Here is a 25,887-nt window from a genome sequence, read left to right as displayed (position 1 = left end):
CTGTTATCTTCACATATTTTACTGTTGTAAAGATTGCATAAATCTAATAATGAGACTGAAAAAGATTAGAAAGAGTTGAAAAAGCAAGCACATTGTCTTTAGCAAGTTTGAAACTAGACGTGTCTGCTTTCTATGAAAAGGTAGGAAGGAATCTCTAACAAGAATCAGATCACTATCCTCCTTAATTTCAGCAATAAGCATTCAGAATTCTTATGCATAGGAGACTACTATGAAACTTTACCCAAAACATATTCAGAAGGTATTACAATAACATTTTGCATACCCATCAGGATAAACTACAGGCACCGTTAATCTGTCCAACAGTGATTTTCCAACGGCTTCAATTTCATCAAATTGTTCTATTTCATTAATAGCTTCAGGCTGCTCTGGACATTCTTGCAAAATCTGTAAAACAGTAAGGAAACACAGACCGAAGTAGACAAAGGATAGCACCTAGTTTTGAAGTGCAATTAAGTGGCAGATTGAAAGCTCTTTCAGCATTTTCAGCACTTGGTTTATGAGATCAATCTCGAACAATCAAAACTGATAAGTTTCCATAACGAGATCGGTTCAGCTACTTTGAGAAGATCTTCAGGGCAGCCACTATTCTGGTTGGCACATTTTGTATTACTGCTAAGTGGGTACAAGAAGAAAAGAATGAGGTCTTGCTAGGAGATATTCCAACAATAAATACATAATGCATGGAAAAGTAACTTGTATCATTAAACATGCAAGACAGTAATATGAAATAGAAAAACCATGAATGATAAAGGGCCCCTTTCAAGTTATTTTGAAACTAAAAACCATACCCAGCTCAGTAAATTAGGATTAAAACATCCAAACATATTCTGTGTTGGAGTGTGACCCAATACTAGTGCTTAATTTCTTATTTTCTTCCAAATGCACTATTTTCCCCTTTTCCTGCTTTTTTCACTACCCCCCGCCCCCCATGAAGCATGGATATAAAGATCACAAGTTTCTTCAGTCTCACTAATTAACATGCCAAAATAGTGCCAGTAGAATTAGACTTTTGTAAAAGACAGTAGTTTTTTCAAGCATCCATTTACTTGTTTCTAATTTATGATTGTCTATAAATATAGCAATTAACTACTGCAATAATGAAAGAATGTTTGTAATATGGACTGAGACAATCAAGACTTATTAATCACTGAATTATAATTTAATACGAAGTAAAACTATTTTCAGCTCTGCRACAGCACAGATATATTTCTGCTTTTATGAATTTCCAGCAACTTCTAACTCCCTGGAATTCAAAGCATCCTCCACTAATACAAACAAAAAAAATGAATGAAGACAAGAAGCATATTAATAAATTTTTCATCCATGCTTTTCTTCGATGACAGTTCAAATTTTTATCTTTATTGTGTCCAAGGTTGGCTTTTTTWAAAAAAATAGTAACTGTGTCAATATTGGAGAAACATCCTAAATTGTTTTTCTAAAGTGTATCACTTACAAACACAGAGGAAAAACATCTACTGTATCAAAAGGCGAAATCCCTCACAAACTATATTCAAGGATGCTTTCTGGAATTCAGGCTTTTGAAAACTCTCAAGTAAGGTGTTGCTGAACAGCAAGTTTTCCTCACAACATTGTTGCTGACTGCTCACTCTCCTTTGTGGCTTCTAGCAACATCCAGTTGGGTGCAGTAGGCAAGCTCCTAGTTACAGGAATTTGAAAACCACACTAAGTTAAGGGAGTGCTTGAAGGGAAGTATGTTCATCATCTCCCACAGCTGAATTCTAAGTGCAAAATAAAAGATGCAGCAACTCGGCATGCAAGAAAGTTAAATTGATGAGTTTCACAAACCTACGCAATTTGTCAGCAGAAGACTACACCGAAAACAAAGTTTTTAAGTAATATTGTACCTTGCAAAAAACCTCAAATCAAGAAATTTTCCTTGCTTTTAGGAATTACAGTCTAAACAAAAAGTGCTTTATGATCAACATTACACACAGTTCATCTTCATATTAAGAGTTTTTAAAAAAATTCTTCCCAGTTCCAACCCAATGCCACCTGTTCAAAGYTGTTCTCCTTTGTTATATAGGCCCTATACCAACATATTGTATGCMAATAATTATGCACTGAAAAAAAATAATTCTTATAATTAACAATTCTTATAATCAGCAAGAATTCTAAGTTTTTAAATTCCTATTCTTTTTACTTTTTAATAGTTAGAAAAGAAAACAAAAATTAGTCTAAAATATGTACTGACAATTTATTTTTCTTACATTTTATTGCTTGCTTAAATTTTTATATTTTCACTCTTAAAAACAACACCCACCTTTTCAGCACTTGAATGAAATACAACAGCTGTTTCTAGCCTATGTACTCTTTCTTCAGAAGTTAATGTAAACTGCTTCCACACTCTGTTCAGTCTTGGAAGTGTGTCCCCCGAGGACCTTGAAGTACATCGCAGGGACTGGCACAGCACAACTGTAGCCTGCAGTAACTGTCTCCCATAATCATAAGTACTCTAAAAGGGTAGGGGAGCAAAGAAAGCAGGTAAGAACTTCTACATTCAAATTAAGAGTTAATTATGATCTTAAAATGATAGCAGACAGGTTTAGCAAACCTCCTCAACTTAGATTCACAGAGTACATTGAACTAATTTGGTCTACTAGAAAAACATTGCTGAAGTGTGAATAAAATTGYGTTTACCAAATGCAATTGCTGTAACTGGTATTACACTCTTCAAAGAACCCCTACTGTCCAGCATGCACGCTGGCAAAAGAAGAGACCTTCTTCAAAATAGCAAATAGCTGCTTGGATCTTACAAGGGATGCTTCATATCTACTGCTAAGATGACTGTCTCACCAACTTCACTGTCATCATATTTCTGATCACCCAGTATTCAGGGCACAGCTATGACAGCAAGCTCTCCTCCTGCCACAGTCAACTCTAGTTCAAACATGCCTCACTGCTTTAATGAATTTCAGTATACTCTTGTACAACAGGATTCTTCAGCTGGCTGCTACAGTCAAGAGGTAGAGCTGGAGATAGAACACAAGTGACACCTAGTACCAAGGGCTCCTTGCATGCGCAGAACAAATATACACTAATAGTTAACTCTATCAGGACACTCAAATGAAAAGCAGGCTCCGTTTCATAATATACAGCAGAAGACAGATTGAAATCAAGCATCTCACTCATATTTCATTATCTTGGTTGCAATCCTTCAAACATCATTACACAGACTGTCTGAAATATGTCTTTAAAAAACAGTCAGTGTCAAATTCACGCTCTTGGTTTGTATTGTCTATGTGAAGCAGACCAAACTAAAGGTGGCAGAACTGCAGTGTCACTGCTGGTGAAGGAACTTCAAAAATCTCATTAAGCTAATCACCAATTCCAGCAATCACAATTTCTTTATTCAAGCGTTGACGAAAACCATGAAGACTACTAGTAACAGCAGTTCAATAATCATATATATACACACACACACACACACACACACAGGGCACCAACCCTATTTAGAAGATTTTCTGAAACTGCACAAAACTCAATTTCTAGAAAAAAAATCATTTCACCTGTGCAACATCAACAAATTTTCGATGTTTCTCCAGTAAAACTTTAGTTTCTTGAGTATCATCTCCCAAGCGGATGTGTGTCTTGAGTAGAGCATCCAACAGTTCACTTAACCATTCTACTGCCTTAAAAGAAAGAGAAATAAATTATACGAATGGAACAGTTTTTATACCAAATTAAGAAATTCATCCAGAGGGATGAACTAACTACAGTACTGGCAATAGCTTTTTATTTGGAAAAAATAGCTATCCATTAAACAGGTTGATCATGCATGAAATCACCAAATACACTATTTTCAGTCAATTGCCTTATCCTTTATTTCCACTGTACAAATTCATTTAAATAAAATTACATTTTAAAGTGACAAAAGTAATGCTGTCAATCTCCATGAATTTAGTCAGTGAACTACAAAGAACAGAATCAAGTTCTGTAGCCAGTCCCATACCTGAGAAGCATCTTCTTCACATTTAAATAACTGTACCATCTGAAGCATCTTCAGTCGACGCACATCTACCATATCCTCACACCTTGAACAGTAGCACAGAAAGATTTACCAACACATGAATAGCAGACCAAATAGACTTCGAATCTGACAGTGACAATATAACAAATCACATGTTTTCAGTGAGCAACACTAAGGTGCTAATGTTCATGAAAAGGTCATTAAATTATTCCTGTACTGCCCAGCTTGGCTAAAATAGGTAATAGCTTGCATAATATTGAAAAGAAAACATGCAATAAATGCAACCAAGTGCTACAAACCACAAAAGTTACGATCCTTAAGACTCAAACATGGCTACATTATAGATGAGAATACTAGCAGGTTATGTAGCCATGCAGGTGCACTGCAGGTTCCTCACCTTGCTGCTCTGGTAAGATTTGCAGGCCATACAGAACGTTGCACAGCTAAGACAGGCTGCTGCTCCTACTAAAGACTCTAGGTTAAAGCTAGCTCAAAAGTGGCATGATTCTGACTTGTACCATCAAACTTGTACTTCTTCAATAAGCTTTCTTGGTGAATAAAAATGAAAACTGTTTAAAATCACAGCATACATCTTTCCCTCTTTCTTCTTAGCTAACTAGATAAAAAATTGCAACAAGTGAACCCTCATATGCAAGAATCAAAGTCTCACAGGACTACTTTTGATGATTTCCTTTGCTATAACCTATCAGATTTTCTGAAACTGTACAAAACCCCCTTCTAGAAAAAGTAATTTAATCTGTGCAACATATTTTCAGTGCTTCTAATCTAATTCACACAAAAACAAATTCTAATTCTTCTGTTGTGAATTAAGATCATTTTGTAATTCGTTTTCTACTTGGAAAAAAGTATTGAAAGTTCTTTTCTTTATACAGTGAGAGCTAAACTTTAACACATTTATTAGAAAGACCTTTCCACTTAAAATTTCAGAGCCTAAGTAGGCAACAAGATTCAGACTCCTGTCCAGTGCAACAAATCGAGTTAATGTCAACAGGAGTTAGTGCTATAAGTGTATGGTGAAAGCAGTATGCACACATCTTCTCAAAGATGGCCAATTCACGCAAACACTTCCCAAGAGCAGTCTACTAGATTGATGAGTTTTCTTAAAGGTCTTACAGTGCTGTGATGTTTACAGCTAGAAAGCAGGAAATGCAGGAAAACAGCTTTTTGGACTCCAAAGACAATCAAGACAGCAAAATATCCCTAAGAATAACTGCTAATATAACTCTACATGCAGGCATATACCTAAATGAGAAACATTCAACAGAATTTGAAAAAAAAAAATGAAATGTCACAAAAGTTATTACTATTGAATGTTCTGGAAAGACAGTAGGCCTTAGGTATTTTTCAGTAGGCAAAGAAAATCTTACAGTATTTTCAAAATACAAGTAATAAAAGTGTTTTGTCTGCTTGTACCTTAAACCAATTCTGTTTTCAACCTAAATAAAGGGCTTATAGTCACACYGATTCCTTTGGAAAAATCCAGACAGCAGAAACCAAAATATATCTTACTTTCATTCCTTTCTCTCCTTTTGATGGAAATAGCCCACTACTAAAACCCGTTCTTAGGCATGTATTTAAATCAGAAACCTCTGATTCTGTGGTAAGACGTACTACATGGTTAGCTGATAAGCTTTTTTTTAATCTAGAATAAACTAAGCAAATTAGTTTTTACAACCCTAGAAATTCTAACATTCCAATATCTTTTCACCATCTGAAGGATACTACAATGATAGTACTAAAGAAACACACGGATTTTGTTCGGTTCTGATGAGGTGAACTTCATTGGCTTCATCAACTATCTTCTGAACGTTACACAAAAGATTTAATTCAAAAACCAAATACAAAAGCAAGCAGAAAGTTCCAATAGTCGATACAACCAGAAGCAGCTCCATGYCATTTAGGGCAACTAGGTAAGATTAAGGATGCTGACAATTATGGCAGATTCTAAACGTGTCAAAGTAAGAGATGGTGAGAAAAAGGYGAGCAACTTTGAATAGTTCCTGTCGTTTTAGAACCCTGTCAAGTTAAATGAATTCATGAGGTYTGAAGAACCTTGCTGGAGAAAACAGATGGTCACAGAGGACAACTGGGGTAAAGAAGGTGTTCTACAACATTTTATTTAAGGTGTAGGTCATTTAAATGGATGTTTTCTGTATCTGCTTCCTCCCTCACATGTGAATGCACAGAACTTTTGCTTCTCAGCCAAAGGACTCACAAATTCCCCAGTATAACAGTAAGAATTACAAGCAGAGAACATAACTGTCTTCATAGAGAAGAGACAGCATTCAAAGATGTGATTAAGCACATACACATAGCGGATGCATAAGAAAATATCCAAATAGGGTAAGTATATAGTAGTATTTCCACAGTAACATAAGTTTGCTTGCTTCAAGTAATTTGCAGTTGAGAGACTTTAAAACAGAAGTTGTAATTGCATTCAATGACTTTAGATAGRTATTTCCCTCTATAAGTATGTCCAAATATTTTCTGAAACTAATTAAACTTGTCATCAACAAACCTGGGGCAAGAAGTTCTGCAGCCTAACAACATGCTGTTGAAGCAGTACCAGCTCTAGCTTTCAGGGTTCCTTATGCTGGTTTCATTTGATGCCCTCAGCTTATATACTGCAAGAGGCAATGAGAGGTCTACCTCTAYCTTTTCCACAGCTCACTTAAGATTAGAGACTGTATTGCACTTTTTTTTTTTTAACCTCCCTTTCAGACCAAAGAATCCTATTTAATCATTCATCATCTTAAAGCTGTTTCATAATCTGATGATCCTTGTTTGAACATTTTATTGACTTTTTTGATCCTCTAATTGACTGCTTACAATTCTACACCGCTTCTGAGAAGATGAATCAGAATTGTAAAACATGTAAAACACAAGCGCATTATAAATGTATGCAATGTCACAATGATCTTCTCCTTTGTTTTTTTATTCCTTCCCTGATAATCCTTAGCTTTCTATTTGCTTCTCAAACTATGACTATTAAAGTTTTTTTTTTTTTTTTTTTAAACAAAAACAAAGTTTCATCTCTGAGATGTGACAACAGCCATGCTGTTGCCCAGACAGTGACATATGGTCCTTCTGTAACAGTTTGCACTTGATCCTCTGAACATCAGCATCAATGGGGTAAATAGGATTTGGAGCATACTTGAAACAGGACCTTCTTTAAGTGCTATCATAAAGTACATGGTTTCTTAGACTATGCTGGATCAGAAACAATTTTTTGAGTGGCAGAATTAATTCCTAAAATGAGCAGCTTAATGCTCATTAAACCTTGTTGTTTCCTAACTACATCTTTGTCTGTCTGGCCATTGCCCCCAAACTTCAAGAACCTTCTACGGAGAGTAATTTATTTTCTCAGAGGTTCCAGTAGTTATGACAAGCAATATCATTTGATTCTTTCCCACTGTGGAAAGGCAGTACTAYTCCTATCCCAGTACTACTATATCTTTAAGAAAAAGGAGTCAATRAAAGGCTTAGAAGAAGAGAACTGTGACAAAAGTCAGTCCTTTTCTTCTCACAAATCCAATTTTCCCCAGTGTTTTACCCTAGTTCAACTTAATCCCCCCAAATTTTCTTTTTCCAAGACTCACAAAAAACATTCTGAAAGCTGAATTCTGTCCCTCTGTTTTGCTGATCAGTGAGACAACATATGAAGTAAGACCAGCTCTTCTTTCCTCTCATCTTTAAGAGTGGAGAAAACACTCTCAGACAAAGGCTAGAGGTTGTGAAAGAGTGGATCCAAGTTGGTGCACAATTACTACAAAGTTTTAGTGATCATCACTACATTCTCAGTATGCTTTCCATCTCAACCTGCTAACATCTACATCTGCAAGATGCCTCTCCCATAACTCTCTATAGAACACACTTCTTCCACATTTACAAGTACAAAAAAGCACTCAAATACTCCATTCAGCAATGAAAAGCAGAAAGGGCTTGAATTTAAGAACATGCTTTAACAGACCAGGGTTTGGGAGGTGAGAGGGGGGTGCAAGGAGGAAGAAAAGCTTCAGTTCCATTTAACTATGCAGCTATCCTACAAATATTGTAAATTAGAACTGTACTATATTCCTTAGCTGAAGATAAAACWCTCTTTTTTAAAATGTATTTTAAAGTGACCCATGAGGAAAGTTTTAATGGAAAATCCTAGCAATTAGAGATGTTATTACCTTTGTTTTCTAAGTTGCATATCTTCCATCACTCCTTGGATGTGGTCCACATTTTCTTTGTTTTCAATGGTCACATCTTTTCCATAGGCCCATGATGCCTGATTAGATATCTGATCAAGAAGACTTTGACCTTTCTCACGCAAGCCTTGCAAGCCTAAGTCTAAAGCAAAAGAAAAAAAAAAGACAGAGGTATTCTTTGATAAACTTGCTTCCGCTCCCCAAGGAGAGATATGAAATACAAAAGAATCTATGAGATAAAAGGGTAGAGAGAGGAAAAGGACATTACTATCTCTGTTTTTCTCTGCTCCTTCCCTTTAATTTTTGCTTAAGTTTGAGGGAGCATTTGTCCATATTAACAAAAAGCTAAGGACACAGGCTTTACTGTTTTGTGATCCAGCAGATAAAGGATGGATGAAAGCTGACAGTCCGTGTTAACTTTTCAGCATATAAATACCTAATGTTTTTCACCCACACAGTTACTCGATACTTAAAAATTTTATCACGGTTAGGCAGCTGTAGCCTAAACGTTCCTTCATGGCAGAAATAAGTATTTTATAATCTGATATGGCTGACACATTTTTCTATACCAATATGCCAACCCTTTGAACCTGCTCCTGCATTTATTATCTGGCAGGTCTATTATTTGTTCTCCTGAAGAAATATCTAGTTTATGTAGTATTATATTGCAAGTATAACTACTTCAACCTCATATGTTTTTATTTCACAGCCTCTTCTCCTATAGGACACACTTGACAATATAACAACCCTAAGCATTTCTTTCAATAAAACATACATCCAAAACTACCACTAAATATTCAATACAAGCATTCTAAAACTGAATAGATTATCTTATTCATCAAGGGGTCACTGCTGGGGAGAAAAAGATTATTTAAGCATTGTATTTCCAAGGATGATTAATGAAAAAAAAAAAAAAACTTTTTTTGTTTTGTTTTTTCCTTAAACAAATGCAAAACATAGTAACAATATGCAACAATAATGTAACAATATTACATGTCCAACCTTTAAAAGACAACATTTCGAGAACATTTCCCCAGATAAGTATAAGCAAGTCAGAAATAGTTAGGAGGGGCATTACTTTGCCAAGAATCACAAGAGGTAGGCATCATTTTTCCCACTATCCTTTTTTAGTAAGGAGGAAAAAACCCAACCTTCTTTTTCTTTCCTTTAAAGCATTTATTAGAACATACATACCTAAAATGTATAAATATTTCACTTACCAACACTTTTCAATTTCTCTTCCAGTAGTTTTAAAGTTTGTTGAATTGAAGCCCCATCTGCTGGTGCTACATCTACACACAACATTCCTAGTAAGCCATCCAATTGCTGMGACAACTAAAATGAAAAACAGCACATATAATTTGGATTTTTATTTATTTTCTTTAAATTGCCATCATTCTTTAATTAGTTCACATTAATTGCTCTAAGAATTTAAATGTCAAATAGGCTATCCTGGTTTTATCTACTTCTTTGTGTATAAAGAGTATTAAGATTGTTCCCCTRTCCTACACCAAATCACAATGTTAATTAAATATTGATATTTACAAAGAATATTTGAGCTTTAGAGGCCTGGCTTTGCATTCTTCTGTCTGAACATTTGGGAATCTCTCATTTTCAAGTTTCTGTTTACATCTACAACAACTGGAAACTCAAGATGAAACAAAGAGCCCATCTGCTTATATGATTCCAAGTTAAGTGCAAATGTTCCTGAAGGGGGGAACTAACAATCCCAAATTCTTTAGGTAAGTACAAGAACACACACCAGTATTAAAAAAAAAAAAAAAAAAAAAAAAAAAATCTATGAAGAGTATATCATCTTTTGGTACAGTCAATGCTTAAGCCTCTAAAAAAGAGGAATCGAAAAACACAATTTCTTTTCTAGTAAACTTTTCTGTTCAAATACTATTGAAATGTAAGAAAATGTAATGTAATGTAAATACATTACAACATATCTCCCACTTACAAAAGAAAAAAATCCAGCCTCACAAAGTTTCAATCACGGCAAAAGATAACCTTCTGTGTTTTCCCAGTAACACTATATATTTTTTTCCAGATGAATCTTTTCCAGCATATTGAATACTTTTAACACTAAGGCAATAATACATCAACAGGTGAGCTTGGAAAAAGTTAAAAAGAAAAAGCTTACATCTTGGGCAACACTGTGGAACTCAAGTGCTGCTTGTAACAGATTCTGTCTGAATTCCAGYTGGCTGGCCTGCCGGTAACACACATCGCTCAGCTGCTGCTGCAGCGCTTTCAATTCTACAAGGTCCTCCTCATCCCCTGCATTTAGAAGGGCTGCAATCTGCTGATTAAGCTCAACATAAACAGCAAACCACTCCTAAAAACACAAGAAAATTAAGTTTTAAGAAAAATAAAATTATGTTTGATAGTATTTTAAAATGGCACACATCTAACTGCAGRCTAATAGACTAGAAAAAGGAACCTATTACAGCTTACACTGTAATTATGAAATCCCACACAMGAGGAAGGAACTTTCTTGATTTCAGAATGCTTAGAACATTTCAGGTAATACACTGGTATATTAGAAAACCGTGCAGAAAGATAGGAAGATCACAGACCACAAACACAGCACAGCTACCAGCACAAACTCCCACTGAAACTATTCTATTGAACCAAGAGAATAATTCCATCATTTAAAAAAGAGAAAAAAAAATAATATTTACATGTCAACAGTGCTCTACTAAAACAAAAGACAAGACCTTTTGCCAAATCACAAGCATTTATAAAAAAAATGCTATTCATAAGACTGTTCAGTRTCCTCAGTAAGGCAAATGAAACTAGCAGTAAATTTCTTAAATGTTTGGAAAAAAGCACTACTGTCAAAGTGAAAGTAACACCTATGATGTGAATAAAACGGGGCATCCATACATGGAAACTTATTGATCCTTGTTTCTTACTTACAGAAAGCTTTATACTACTCATTTCAGAATATGGAGATTCCATTTTCAAGAATCTTGATTACTCAACACAGACATTGGAGTTTAATAATGTCATGGTGATATATTTGGAAAAGTTAACAGTATGAATATTTAATAGTTTTAGAAGATAAAAAAGCTATTTGATACTTCAAGAGCAAATTCACACCTTGCATGACTTCTAAGTCTGTAAAGCAAAACATGTCTGCTCAACAGCTTTCATTTTGGCCTATGTTCAACTGACCTTCAAATGCCCTATGCATTTCTAATGCAACTGAACAGCACCATCTATTGGCCTTAAATATCTGATTTAACTAATACTTGTCACTCTCTAATTAAAATGTTTGCAATTTTTTTTAATTATACCTTAAGCTTTTGCATTGTATTTAATATACAAATCACACAAAATGTAGGGCATAAATATGCATATTCTGAAWTTTTTTCTGTTTATCCAAAGCCTTTTCTACTGTCTGCTCACAGAAGACATTGAGTATGAAAAGATGAGGAGATGGGGAAAAAAAAAAAATCATGAAAAAATTTAGATTAGCAATCAGCCAAAAATTTAAGAGCACAATAAATCTCTCATCTACACCAACCAGGGCATGTAAAGAGGGGGAAAAAAAACAGAAAAGAAAGAAAGAAAGAAAGAAAGTGCATTGTCAAATTTGTGCTGTACATCTATAGGTTCAATAAATTCAATTTACACAACAGCAACAAGTAACTCCTGTTATTAATTTTCTTTAGACACTGAACATACAAATTAATCTTATGGAGTGTGATAAATCAACTGTAATAAGAGTCAAAAGATAATCTAAATCTAGAAATTTATCATTAAAATAAGTAATTGCARTAGTTGATTTTGGGCAAACTATTATTGAAATTAAGGGATTGATAAATGAAATAAAAGGTATACTTTTGACACTTTCCATATTATCCACAGGATAATAGTATGGGACTGTGATTCTAGTTAGACACAGCTGTGAGAGATAGCTCAAAATYAGGAAGAAAAGACCAACATTTTCCCCAAAATAATAGCTCTAGTGTATATACTCTGAATAAAACCATAAAAAAAATGTAATAAGGAAAAAAAATCCAAGAAAATTATTTTTCACTTAGGTAACCTGAAAGAACAACAAAACCCCCAATCTTTAAAACAAAGCAAACATTTCTGGAAGTCTCTTCAACATAAAAGTAATAAAAGCAACAATAAATAGGATGTATCACGAGAGAAAGTAAACAAGCTGTCTATTCCATTTTCCTATTTTTTTTCCTCTCCAAAAAATTGTAAAGGAGGAAGAAAAGACAACAGGTACACTCAGCTTTGCAACTATTACAATATAGTTAGAAATTAGAGAAAAAGGCAAAATATATTTGTCTGCTGCTGTTTTCAAGAAATGTGTTATTTATGCATGGGGAACTGAACTTAATATTGGCCAGTGGTTTCTCAAATATTTCATATGGCTTATATGTTAAAATCACTTTTCTGGCTGTTATTTCTACAAACTCAGAGTAGCACCTGAAAAATGGGCAGTGTTGCGTTTTGTCTGTGCTATATGAACAGTGATAAGGAAACTGTAGGCTAGCCTGGAAACTTCAGTGGCATCTCAATGATTCAGGGAAGACTGTATGCAGCCCCAGCTAAAGTATAGTTCTGATATTTAAGTAAGAATAAAGTATATTAGATCTTATATTCTCTGGTCAGTTTGAAATCCTAATGTGACTGAAAGGTAGTCAAAATTATTTTGTCCAAAGTAGGCAGAGAATTTTTTCTTCAATCCAYTAGGATTCAAATTGTAAGATGCTTTTACTTCAGAAGATACTCCTTTCAAAGTAGAACTATGCTCAAAAGGCTTACAGTAATGAAAAGATAGAAGACACGAGATTCATCCGACCAAACTCCGACACCCWCAATGCACACTTCTACATCTGAATCACAGTCAGTAGCGATGTGGTCAAGAGAAGTAGTGAAGCCTAGGGCACAGAGTTTCTCAGACTGAAGTCTATCCCTCTGCCTCTAAATTAGGTCAGAAAAAACCATGCCTCAACAGTGATTATTTTCCCTGCAATGACTGTAGAGAGAGTTTACGAAAAGCTAGTTGTGTCTGCACGTTAGAGTGTCTGCATGCAGAAAGTTTGACAAGAGGAAACACCCTATAGGAGACTTTCCCTTTCAGAGTACGAAACATTCAAATCTGGGTTACCCTAAAGCATCAGATGGAAAGGAGACTCTGCTAAAYCTTGGGAAGTCTTCAGAATTAGAAGCACCAAAGGCATCAAGTCACTACAGTTATGTATCAGTCTCTTCAAAATTTCATTATGAATTTTACCTGTATTTTAAGTTTTGATCAGTGAAAGCATTTGCTAAGAACTGAAACTGGTTTAATGTAGCTTAATARAGATGAAATGTTAACTTACTCACTGGAGAAGTAAAGGACTCCTCAGCTATTTTAGTAGAGAGGGGAAAGGAAATTTAACCCTCCTACTTAAAAGTGAAATTTTAAGAACTGCTACAATGCAACAAGAACAAGACAAATCATAGATAAAAATCAGTATTTTTCTATGCCGGAAAACAAAGCAAGTAAAATCAACATGYAGTAAACATACTAACTTCTTAAACTGCTCAGGTAGTCATCTTTGTAACTCAATCATACACTACCCAAAATTTCTAGATACTCATGACCAAAATACATTGTTCATAATTTCATATACTTAGAACTATTTTGCTACTTGAAGAGGGTAGGGGAAGTCTCACACTGTGTTGACTCTCAATCTCTTCATGCTTCTGTTGCAAAGCCTGTGAAGCTCTAATTGAATCACCTATTCCCCACTGGGTTCGTAGCTGTTCTGATCCAGGTCCTTCAAGCCAATTGACTACCTGTCAATAACAAAGGTGACCAAAACAAAAAGGGGAAAAAAAAAATCAAATTAATTAAATGAAAACAGGCATAAAATGAATTTTGAAACATAAATAGAAATATTTCAACATAAGTATACATTTATTCCTCCTTTTTTTTTTTTTTTAATTGATTTGTCTTATTGAATCCATTCACATTTTTCAAAAGTTTTCAAAAGGTAGAAAGTACCTTTCACTAACCTTGGCCTGTCAGTTCCATGAAAGCATGTAGCAGCTAGCAAAAGATTGGTCACACAAATACTTGTCATTTCACATCTGTCAATGAACGAGGTTAAAACACAATTGTCCTGATAATGGAGCTCATRATCAAACAAACAATCTTTTCCCCTCCTTAAATGAATGATGATTCATGCAGCAACAGTGAACTGCTGGATTCAACCTCATGCTTGAGAGTCTTCTCCTCATTTTGTTGRATATGTTAACATACAAGTACAGGACAATGTTTCTCAAAATTAAATCTTTGGTATTGTATATATTTAGGTCTTGCAARTTGCTCCATTCACATACCAGAAGCCTCTTTCAGAGTCTTAACAGCAATTTTTCATGGGACCTGCCTCTGCAGAACTCTCCACAAGGTGAAAATGATAGTGTTTTAGACTACAGTACTGGATTTACTTTTCTGGCAAATGAAYAGGTCAATTTATGTTAAAATTACTCAAAGGAAAGAAGAACACCTCAAATTTAGTTTTCTTTATATAAATTTGAATTATTAGGTGATCCCTATGGCAAAATATTATGGTAAATATTTAAACAGATATAGAAAATAGAGGCAGTCCTGATGAAACCTAATGTACAATTGCTTCTCATTACTGGAGTCCTGAAGTAAAGAAATACAGGAATATCTCACATTCTGAATTTTAATAAAAAGGCACACAAAATTGTCCTCCTCTCTTTTATGTGACTTTTCTCTAAACAAACATGCCAAAATAGCTTCATTTCCACCCCCCCACTTGTCTTCACTGTGTCACATTGCGTATTGCATTATACTTCCTGAAAAACTGTGGATTAATTGGACTATTTTCTCAGTGCTGCTGGGCCACACCGTGACTGTAATCATGAATGGCCATCACCATTTCAGGAAGGCTGGCTCAATTCTCTGCAACTTTCAGTCATCCATGTCTGTGTCATTTTTTTTTAAATGAAGCTCTATTTCAGAGCACATGCTTTCTTCCAAAAACATCCTGCATTTTATTTACTTATATATCGTTTCTAGGGGCCATCAGTTGTCAAATTAGGACTCCACTGTTCTAGAATCTTTTCATTTTAAAATGAGCTCCCTGTTGCACTCGCCATCTCTGCACAGCTGTCTCTCTGGTTAAACGTGGAAGGTACCTACAAGTGAAGGCACCAAGATGCCCCTCTGTAACCTTGGTGTTGCCTGGAAAACTCTCATATGGAAATCACAGTCCTGGTGAACACCTGAAACAGCACACAAGACTACTGCTTAATAGTCCCCTCTCCAACCACAGCCACTGTCCCATTATAAATTTCCTGCTGTTACTGTATTGCCTCATTTTCATAAAATAGCTCTTTTAAATAGCTCTTTTAAATAGTCAGTGACTAGAAACAACTGCAAGGCTAAGCATGTTATTTTTCTAATCAATTTACAAAAATTTAATTAACACTTCTCCATAAGAGGAAGTTAAATTTTAATCAAACATACAGAACTGTCTGTTAGTCTGCTTAGTAAAACCACTCATCAAAATACATCTAGAGAYCACTGCCATCTTTACACTGCAGAATGAGGGAGAAAGGGAAGGAAAGTAGAATTATGGAATGAGAAAAAGAGCAGTAGTTTGGAAGAGAGGACAGGCAACGGAAGGCACAAGAGAAGAAGGATGGTCATTCATGGGTGCTTTGAGATGGGAGTAAGAACTAAGCAGTTCACTGTAAGCTGAAAAAGCACATAAGGAGAAAGAAATAGAAGCACAAAAGCCAACCAGAAGTAGTAAGGAATGTGAAAAACAACAAATAGAATAAAATATGAAAATAATTGTAACAAAACCAAATCATTAAAATCAATMAGCAATACAAGGGCGTGTGTTGTGTGCACTCATTCCAACTTAATAAAGATAAGCATGCTATCCTGCAACTTCTGTTTCGTTTGGCAAAGTAAGTTTCAGAGTACTTTGCCTCTACCAGTTTCCTCCAGTCCATCATTATCATCTTATTTTTCTGTGTTAGCCCAATTTTCTCCTACAAACCAACTGAAAACTGTATCAATTTTCAGATTTTAGCAAGTTTTTTCCACACATTTGTAGGCTATTTAGAGATCTTTAAAATGTACCTTATAAAACTGATCAACTCAGTAAAACAGCTAAGCACRCTCCTCCTATGTGCTGAGACTCAGCTGACACACTATCCAGAGTCTGTAGTGTAGACACAGCAAACCGATAACTATTTCCAACACAAATATTGCAAAATCTGGCTGATGCCCCAGTAAACAAGYCTATTTAAATGCATTAACAATGGCTGTTTGCCAAACTCCATTATAAACTCATTTCATTCAGCACATCATGTTCAAAATAAATAACTTTACCACAGGAAAAAAAAAAAATCTCATCATCTGATTATATCCACTGCCATGCTAATGTGTTCTATACAGTACTGCTTTTACATATTTTTATTTTCAGCTCAAAATATCAGAAAGTGACATTTGCATCCTCTCTCCTTTATTAAATATTACAAGTGAAAAATAGTATTTCAGTACACTGATATTTTTATCGCTAGAAATAACAAGATTGATTAGTTTTTATATAGTTTTTATAAGTACTTGATTTCTTCCCCATGTATTGGAATGTTTAAAGGTTAAGAGCAAYATGTGTTCCATTTTCTACATATTCAAACTATTACAGGCATATATGTTATTAAAAAYATAAATCTAATTTCAAGTAATAAACACCAGAGAAATAAATTAATTCCATCTCCTTGAATACTTCTACTGAGACTRAGACTGTGCCTGTGAAAATATTGAAAGTGCCAATTACATGCCTACATSCAAAGGACCAAATCAATTCATTATGATCTTTAACATAAAGTTGATTAGAAAGGTTTGTAATCATCCTGGTCAGGGTTGCCTTGAAATGCAAAGATAGTTTAATCACTAACTTCTTTAAAACATCAAGCATTAAATAAAAAGCAGTAAGTGATGGCTTATTTTCAGTAATGTGAACATAACAAGAGCTGGGGAAAGTTTTCAATTCACAGGCTAAACTAGTCAGATRTGTCCCGTGTGTGAGTGTTCCCTTCTTTGCTAACAGGCCAAGCACTTGATCCACTGACAGCCTAAGTGTAGTTGTCACAGCACACAGTATTCAGCAAAGGGGCAACGTGACAGTTCTTCAGAAACACTGTGGGGATAGAAGAGCAATTCCATCTGAATTCTGTACGCTAACCATCTCTGCGTATCAGAACACGGAGACTTTGGAAAGTCACTGCAGGCAGCCACAACATAAAGCACCAATTCGTATCAGCATGTCACAGTTTGAGGRGTGAAAGGGATCATAAAGACTGGAATGAAGATCATCTCTGATTCTTAATTTTGTAGGAAACAACAGCCTGGAGCATGAACTCAAACCTCCAGCTCACAGTATCAAGAACAACTTTGTGCTTACCTGCATCACTTTCTGCTGAATTTCCTCTAATTGCGTTCGTTTGCTACGTTGTCTGCAAACTTCCTGGTAGCGGGTATATTGCTCTCGCAGTGAGTCTAGTAGCTTCATGACCTGCGGCTGAGCAAGTAGCTCATCATCCATTGGAGACCAAGATACCCCTCCATCTGAACCATTGAATCGACGTTGTTGCAACTCAGAGAGCAACTCATGACCTTTAAGGATACATATTTAGACTTAGTTCATTTAGATCCAAAAAACAATCACAAAAATCAATCACAAAAAAAATATCTAGTAGGCAAAATTACTTTTAGAAATGTACCTAGTGGTACATTCCTGCAGTTAATGATCTTTTATGTATTGGGCACATTTAATGATATCATTTCATTAACAACAGGTAAACAACAGGTAAAACCTGTCCAGTCTGTGTGGTGGYTGCATCAGTCAAAATAAGGCAGAAATCATCTGGTATAGTTTAGACACTGAAAAAAAGATACTAAGTCTTCACCACTCATATACTTTTRAGATTGCAGCAAGAAACTTTAAATTACGCAGTATATATTATTGTGAAATGAGTATGTCTTAGCACATACTGTGGAAATAAACATCTTTGATTTCATGTTATATAATACTACCAGGGACAAATAGGTAACCACAGGGTAAAAACTTCCATAAGTTTTTTCAAGTCATAAATTCTACTGGGATAATTTTGAATGTTTATTGTATTGTTTCAGCAGTAAAGAATTTACATTTTCACAGTAAATTTTTTTAATAGAGTCTTCTGAAATTGTAACAAATGCACTTTATATATGGATTTGGAGCTCGTGAAAGAAACGGAACTTATCAGTGTGGAAGACAGAAGTCTTCTATTTAAAATCCCAGAACAGAGGAAAAAAAACTACAAAAGCAAAAGAAGGAAGACTTGTTTGTATTTTCCATTAAGGGATAGGAAATTTTAACTACGCACAATTTAAGCTTTGACTTCTCAAATGTCAATACAGTGGGTSTGACAAAGTGAAAGGTTGACGAGTTCCCAAGAGACACTTAATGGAAGTTCTTAAACTCAATAGCCCTAAAGAATTTTCATTAGGTGATAAACAATGCTTAGAAAATAATATGCTTCCAAGCCATTTATTCAAAATTAAAACTGTTGTTTTGTCCAAAAAATCTTGTAATTAGAGAACACACAGTCTCCTGATGCTTCAGTGCTTTACTTTTGCAATTGGTCTGCTCAGATCTAGGCTGACACAGACTATCAAAATTGTGTGGGAAAACACTGTATCGTAACCATTTGGTGGCTGGAGTTCATTTTACAATGCTGTCACCATCTAGAAGCAACGCATTCTCAAATSAAATCTATTAAATTTAATAATTATGTTAATTCTGTAAAAATGTTATCAGGATGGCTCTCATTTACTTGCCTTTTTTAACTCAAAGATGACATTAACTGATAAGGTTATTATACTGTGAAATTGGTTACGATAGTTATTTATCTTCAGTGCCTTTACTTGAAGCTTGGAAACAAATTATTTATTATTTATCAACTAAATGATCATTTCGCAACTCACTGTACCTGTCTGGAGTACCGTCTCAGGATCAACTGATGGAAGAAAGTTCAAATCTATTGATCTTAGAATGAAGTAATAAACATATTAATCATTTGTATTACGGTAGCACTACAGAGCTGTTAAGAGTCTGTACACTTCTCTTCTCCACGTTTCTCCTACCCCTACACTCCCTTCCAGTGAGCATGTTACATTTAACAAGACACAAAAAGTGCAGATAACTATAAATACTGCTGTTTTCCACTTTAACATAACTGAACCACCATGCTATCACTGTTGCAAGCTTTGTTCTTCGAACGTGACCTGCCGGCAGGGATAGCAGCACACGATCAAAGCATCAGCAACTTGTACAGTGTCATGTAAGGAGTTTCCAACAAAGCCTAAAACTGAAACTTAAATCTCCTGCATCTCAGTCCAATACCTTAAATACACAGACTCTTTGTAAATCTATAAAAAGACCTATCTTTCATCAAAGTCATAGGAAATAGTCAAACACACCAGCTTGTCCCTTACACTGCTTTGACACATGTTCTAACACACTAAATAAAAAAAACATAGTTCTTTAGATTGTTTTGAAGCATGTTTACACAGACACTTATTAGAAAGTTTAGCATTCAGAATAAATTCATCCTCCTCATCTTGATTCTATATATTAGTAAACAGAATAAGCCAAGGAGGCCTGGCTTTTTCAACTTGTATTAGAAATGCATCTGTATGTAGTCAATAGCCAAATAAGCACCTGTACACAAACACACTAATGAATTGTGTTGTCCACATTACAAGTTTTTTAGATTTCTTTAGATGTTTCACAAAATATTAARGGAGTATCATAATTGTTCTATATTGTTTTGATTTCCAAAAAAATTTATAGTGAATTAAATTTATTTCAAGAAGCTAACCACATACCTCTCTTTCTCTTGTTGAGTTCCTTTATCACCTCCATTGTTAATTAGAGCAAGCTCATCTAGCAACGATGTTGATTCTTTTGTGAATTTTTCAAATACCTAAATAAAAGGCWTGTTTTAATTTTTAGAAAGCAAATTAAATAATTGACAGTATTAAAGACATCAGTACAAATTTATCTACTAGCTCTGTTAATATACTTCAATCTTAAAGTGCAATTATTTCCCAACATTCATATAGTAGGGTAGACAGACTAGAAAAYGGAGTACTGTTCAGTGAACAAAGCTTAAGACTCCTTAGAGCTGTAAGAAATATTACAGTAAATATAACAGAAGACTGAATTTTGAGATTTCTTTAAAATTTTAAGTCATCATAGACATATTTACTCTCCAACTTCATAAAAGCCTTTGAAGAAGGTCCTTCATTAACATATAAAATAGATGAAGTGAGCCTAGTGCTATGTAACTGAAGAGACAAGACAAAGATATTTTTAGTTGGAGTCTGAACCAAATACAAAGCAGGAATCTCAGCTAGGGTGAAAGTACTGTGCTTATGAATTTTCCGAATGTAGAAAGAAGTAGGTAGAAGCCAAATCTGTATATCCTAGCCAATGAAGAAGGTTTGTGGAGATATYAGTGGGAAGTTAGCCAATTTTCAAATTAAGGAAAATGAAGGAGTCAAAGATTTCTATATAAGCATACTCATGATATTAAAAGCCCAGTCCTTCTGCCTAAAATTCTGTCTACATGGATTTTCATTTCTTTTCCTCATTTATCCAGACTTTCAACTTCAGACAAAGAAGAAAGAATCCAACTTGTCTTAGTCCTGGCACGCATACAGACCAAAGTCTAGTAGCAAAAAGCTGCACAACATATAACCCTCTCCCTGCCCTAAGATCTGAGTACACATGGCTGCTGAGATTCAGCAGAAATAAAACAAGGTATACATTGTGCAAACCCTCAAATTACTTGAGGGGGACGGACTGTTGACAGATTGRCTGCAGAGTATGTTTGAAGACTTGAAAGTTGGGGTTGCGACTCACTGTGGAGTCCATCATTGAGGATCCCACATAGGGATCGTAGATAAGAATACACATTTTAAGAACATATTGCATGGGAAAGGGAAACAGTTTCACTCAAGACTTTGTATTGCTTTTAAAATTCAATTTAATTAACTATAAAATAAACAATGCAGAACAGATTAAAAATATTTGAATGCTATGCRCACTAACAATTGATCAAATAATTTGTCTCTATTAATGATTTACAGATGTATTTGTTTCTATACATACACTGCATCCATATAGAAAACTGCACAGCCAGAAGTTTCAAGCATTAGGGCAGCTTAAAATCTGGCTGTTAATACACAGGAATCCAGGTCTAAGGGAAGACCTTGCAGACCTGCAGAGTCCAAGTTGTCCCTCATTATCTTCAGTTTCTCCTGTCAGTAGCCAAACAGTCTCCCTTTGCAGCCACTCTACCCTATGCCCTGGCTCTTCTACAATAACGTTCTATTTAGGAGCTTCATTAAGAAATTTGCTGTTTCCACAGATRGATTATGTTAGCTTTATAATCCCTTGAGCAAATCCAGTGTTATTTATCACGTTGAGGCTATTCATGCATTTGAACTGCRTATTTCTTTACATATGACAAATTCTTTATGTATATCAGTTATTACACACAGAAAAAATCTGTTCAAGGAATGAGACATTTGAAAGAAACAAAGAAAACCCACCAGTCTCTTATTCAACCAATCCATGTGATCATACGCGAGAGTTCCTCCAAAATCTTCTGTTAGTTGGCACGGTTCTATATATCGAGTCAGCTTGTTAGCAGATACTAAAATAACCTGCAACAACATTAGAAATTTTAGGTACTGTTCCAGTTAACACTCATATTTTTCCTTAAGTACTTGACAGGTCGTACAAAGTGTGTTCAGAAGTACTGAGCAGAAGATCTTGTATTTGATACAGAGAAGGTGACCCTCTTACTGCTAAAGATTTGAAATATAGATAGTTGCAATTAATTTGGACTCGAAACAGACATATGATTTTGATATGGAACCTATATCCCATGCTCAATTCTGTAAGAGCATTACCTGTATCACTTTGTTCAGAGATTTTTCTTAGGYATCTATTCTCTTGATGGTAGCTGATGTTTCTTCATTAAGTGATTCTTCACATGMTCTATTTTTAGTGACTAGAGTTGCAGGATACCATGCTGCAAAGCAGTTACAAGAAGAGTTCGTGCCACTGCCTTGCAGTGCTTCCAGTTCTGGTGCTCAGTTTCTGCCTCACAAGTTGAAAGCCTGCATTTGCTGTGCAAATAAGCCCCGTAAGAGCTGGGTCAGTCATATTTCTCCTGTGAGCAGTCAAATTCAAATCTAAGTATGYTCAAAAGCCTTAGTCATTCACCCAGAAGACAATTCTGAAGAGTACCAACTACCTCACGAAATAAAGAAAAACACTGAGGTYCACTGCCAGTAAGAAGACAAAAACCTTCTCTTCACTTCTGCATTCTAGAGCTTCCTGGCTGAGCCTTATCCATATAAATCAAAGACAAAAGTTGGCAGCACAGATTGCTTTAACACATGACATGCTACCACTGGCATAATCYGTGGAAAATCTGTCTGTGAAATCAGACATATTGGCACTATACAGTCAGAAAAAACTAACTGTGAAGGGAATTTTGAGAACCCATCAAATCAAGATATGTTGATGTTGTCTACTAAAAATTAGGGCAGCTATTTTACATCAYTGAAATACTGGTTTATAAAAACGAAGAAAAGGATGGGCCACATTGAGATCACTATTTTATTTTGCAGGGAGGAGGAGGGACGCTACAAACTTGTGGCAGGGTGAGATTAAATAAAAGAAAAAAAAATCAATTTTACTGCAAAGCAAAACCTTCCTGTAACCAGAATTCAAGATTTATCTTGGAACAGAACTGGAAAACTCACTAAACTAAGCTAAAAAAAAGGGGGGGGAGGGGGCTCAGAGAAATTTCATTGGAATCCTACTAAAAAGATTTTGAAAAAGAAAATCTTCCTACTCAACAGCAAGTCTTACTGTAAGGTAAGACATGGCTCCAAAAACTATTTTAATCATTTCCTACATTCCTTATTTAAAGGACTAGAGTTAGAGCTATTCACGGCTCTCTGTGATAACCGCAGAAATCCTGTCTAAGGACCTCGGAAAACCAAACCATCACTTGAACTGGTGAGGCAGAAGGGAGGATCCTTAGCTCTTTGAAATCTAGACCAGTGACAGTGCTACTGTAATGGCCTCCATGTTTCCAGCGGGTGACTTTGCTATTCACAAGTCCAATTTGCCTCTCTGAAGCTTCTGAAATACTGTTTTAATCATCTGATCAATGTGTATCAGTACCTGAAGGGAGGGTGTCAAGGGAATGGGGAAAAACTCTTTTCCATTGTCCCGTGTGACAGGGCAAGAGGCAATGGGCAGAAATTGAACCACAGGCAGTTCAGCCTGACCGTGAGGGGGAATTTCTTCACTGTGAGAGAGATAAAGCATTGGGACAGGTTGCCCAGAGAGGTTGTGGAGTCTCCTTTTCTGGAGATACTCAAGGCCTGCCTGGATGCAACCCTGTCTAACATGCCGTAGGTGACCCTGCTGAGCAGGGAGGTTGGACTAGATGGTCTCCAGAGGTCCCTTCCAACCTTACTGATTCTATGATTACACAGTGTAACAAGCACGACACTCCAGTTTTGAGCAATTATTGAAACAACTCTGTCCTGTTATGAAGCACCCTTATATTGATTAGGACAAGACCTAAAAAAATGCTTCAGTGAACATAAGAACTTTTACACGTTTCAGGGAGGAGTGAAGACACAGAGGAAAGCTCTGCTGGAAGGTACAGGAGAATTTACTGAGGAATGTCCAAATCCAACACTATTAYCAACCAAGACTAAGGATGCGCACTTTTGTCCTCAGCAGAGTCAGTCCATCTGTTTATACTTATCCACCTAGCAGCCTTTTGATCTCAGTTTCTAAATTTACTTTCARTGCTTTCCAGTTCACCATCCCCATACCTCACACTGAAGCAGAGAATCTCTGCTCTGGAACAGAAAGGAAGGCATTGTGAGTGATGGCTTTATATGGCAGCATTAAGCAAGGTATTAAAACAGGTATTAAAGCAGGAACTAGAGAAGAGCCTGGAAATCACAACTGCATAGCAATTATTTCAAATAAAATGAGATTACACTCTGAAGTGAATAAAAAGATTCCATGCTTTCATTTAAAATTTTACATCATATTTATTCATTGGTGCAAAAGTGATTGCATCTTGATTTTCCTGACTAATAGCTATGCAAATTTACCCTGTGATCTGAAATACCGGTTGTGGTTTTTGTTGTTACTGCCAGTAAYATATAATTATGCAGCTGTAAACGTGTGCATTAGTTAGAGGCTTCCATACCCTTATCACTGTTCTGCAGTCACATCAGGAACAGTAAAAAAACACCGAACAGTAACACGTACAACTATCTTGATACAAAGATTACTGGGAGCACAGACACAGAGGGCCATTTTTACTGAGCCTGTTTTCCTAAATGTAACCAAGTAACAGATTAATGGAGAGTTAATAAATCRTAATGGAAGAATAAAAGCTTACCTATTACTAAGGGTCATTCTTTGTCATCTGGGAAAGTACACTTTTTTTTTTTCCTTTACTACTATTCTCTCAGCTTTCTTTGTCTTTCAGTGAAGAATGACATTTTAAAAAGTGGCCATTTTATTGCACAGGAATAAAAAAAACGAGAAAATACGTAAAACAGGAAAGAAAAAACCATGAGCTGGAACACAATCACAGAGTCTCTTCAGAAACAGCTCTGGCAACTCTATACTAACAGCTGCTTATTATCCACCCTTAGCTGGAGGACAACTGCCCCGAAGCYGACGGGTACCCCCGTGCAAGACAGCAGTCTCACTCTGATTCAACGCAAGCTGCAATCAACACTTCTAGATTAGCAGGGAAACCTCAAGGGCAAGGAACTATCGACCACAGTGAGAATTCAGCAGCTACATTATTTATYCTTTACTCATATAAACCTTTGACCTGCTCATGTATCAAGCCAAAATACAAGGAGTATTGTTGGGGTAAATACGGGGAGGGGGGAGAGGCGGAGGGAGGAAATATTTTTCCTCCTGACCAGTATGCAGCTGTTGTGTTTTAATGTTGATTTTTCTCTTGCAAAATAGTTCATCCCTGACCATTTTTTTTAAACAGAGAAGTTGACACATTTGACTCTATGTTTGCATGAAATCTATCTTTAATAATTAAATATTCTCCCCATTTCTAAAACCTCAGAACTCTTAAAATAATATTAAGAGAATCACAGATCAAACTTTCAGACTAGGAACAAATTCATGGTTCAGTTACAAAAAAAGTAGTTTTGAAAGCAAAAAAAAAAAAATCACAGGAAGTCCAACGGTTTATGCCAACAATGCCATCATCACTGGCACAAAACAACCTTCACAAAATTATTATGCATAATAAATTTCATTACAGAAATACCAGGAATGACTGTGAATCGGYCCCTTGAAGTTAAACAAAACGCCCTGGATTACTGTAACCATGTAAAACTATCCTTGCTTCATTACCATTTCATATTTTCTGTAGGCATTTCACCTAGTTGTCTACAAATACATTCTAGCTGAGTCATATGAAAAAAAAGGTTTAAAAAAATCTTCTAGAATATTAATTTCAAAACTA

General features: G+C 35.5%; 1 protein-coding gene across 2 annotated transcripts in view; it reads right to left on the bottom strand.

The window, feature by feature from the left end:
• The window catches only part of SESTD1 (SEC14 and spectrin domain containing 1), a 48,858-nt gene that overhangs the window by 4,292 nt on the left and 18,679 nt on the right, over positions 1 to 25,887 (bottom strand). For both annotated transcript variants that reach the window (XM_085322088.1, XM_085322080.1), the window contains 12 exons: positions 21,890 to 22,003; positions 20,159 to 20,256; positions 19,261 to 19,316; positions 17,691 to 17,902; positions 13,915 to 14,037; positions 10,370 to 10,564; positions 9,444 to 9,558; positions 8,206 to 8,365; positions 3,992 to 4,073; positions 3,549 to 3,671; positions 2,303 to 2,494; positions 284 to 405 (listed from right to left, as the gene is read on the bottom strand). In XM_085322088.1, the coding sequence (XP_085178214.1) occupies positions 284 to 405; positions 2,303 to 2,494; positions 3,549 to 3,671; positions 3,992 to 4,073; positions 8,206 to 8,365; positions 9,444 to 9,558; positions 10,370 to 10,564; positions 13,915 to 14,037; positions 17,691 to 17,902; positions 19,261 to 19,316; positions 20,159 to 20,256; positions 21,890 to 22,003 (1,592 nt within the window). The remainder of the gene's footprint in view (positions 1 to 283; positions 406 to 2,302; positions 2,495 to 3,548; positions 3,672 to 3,991; positions 4,074 to 8,205; positions 8,366 to 9,443; positions 9,559 to 10,369; positions 10,565 to 13,914; positions 14,038 to 17,690; positions 17,903 to 19,260; positions 19,317 to 20,158; positions 20,257 to 21,889; positions 22,004 to 25,887) is intronic.

The sequence above is a fragment of the Rhea americana genome, unplaced genomic scaffold (genome assembly GCF_003343005.1).
Source record: "Rhea americana isolate MKP2758 unplaced genomic scaffold, rheAme1 scaffold_12, whole genome shotgun sequence".
NCBI lineage: Eukaryota > Metazoa > Chordata > Aves > Rheiformes > Rheidae > Rhea > Rhea americana.
The sequence above is the reverse complement of the archived record's forward strand: the minus strand, read 5'-3'. Positions and strand labels throughout refer to the sequence as shown.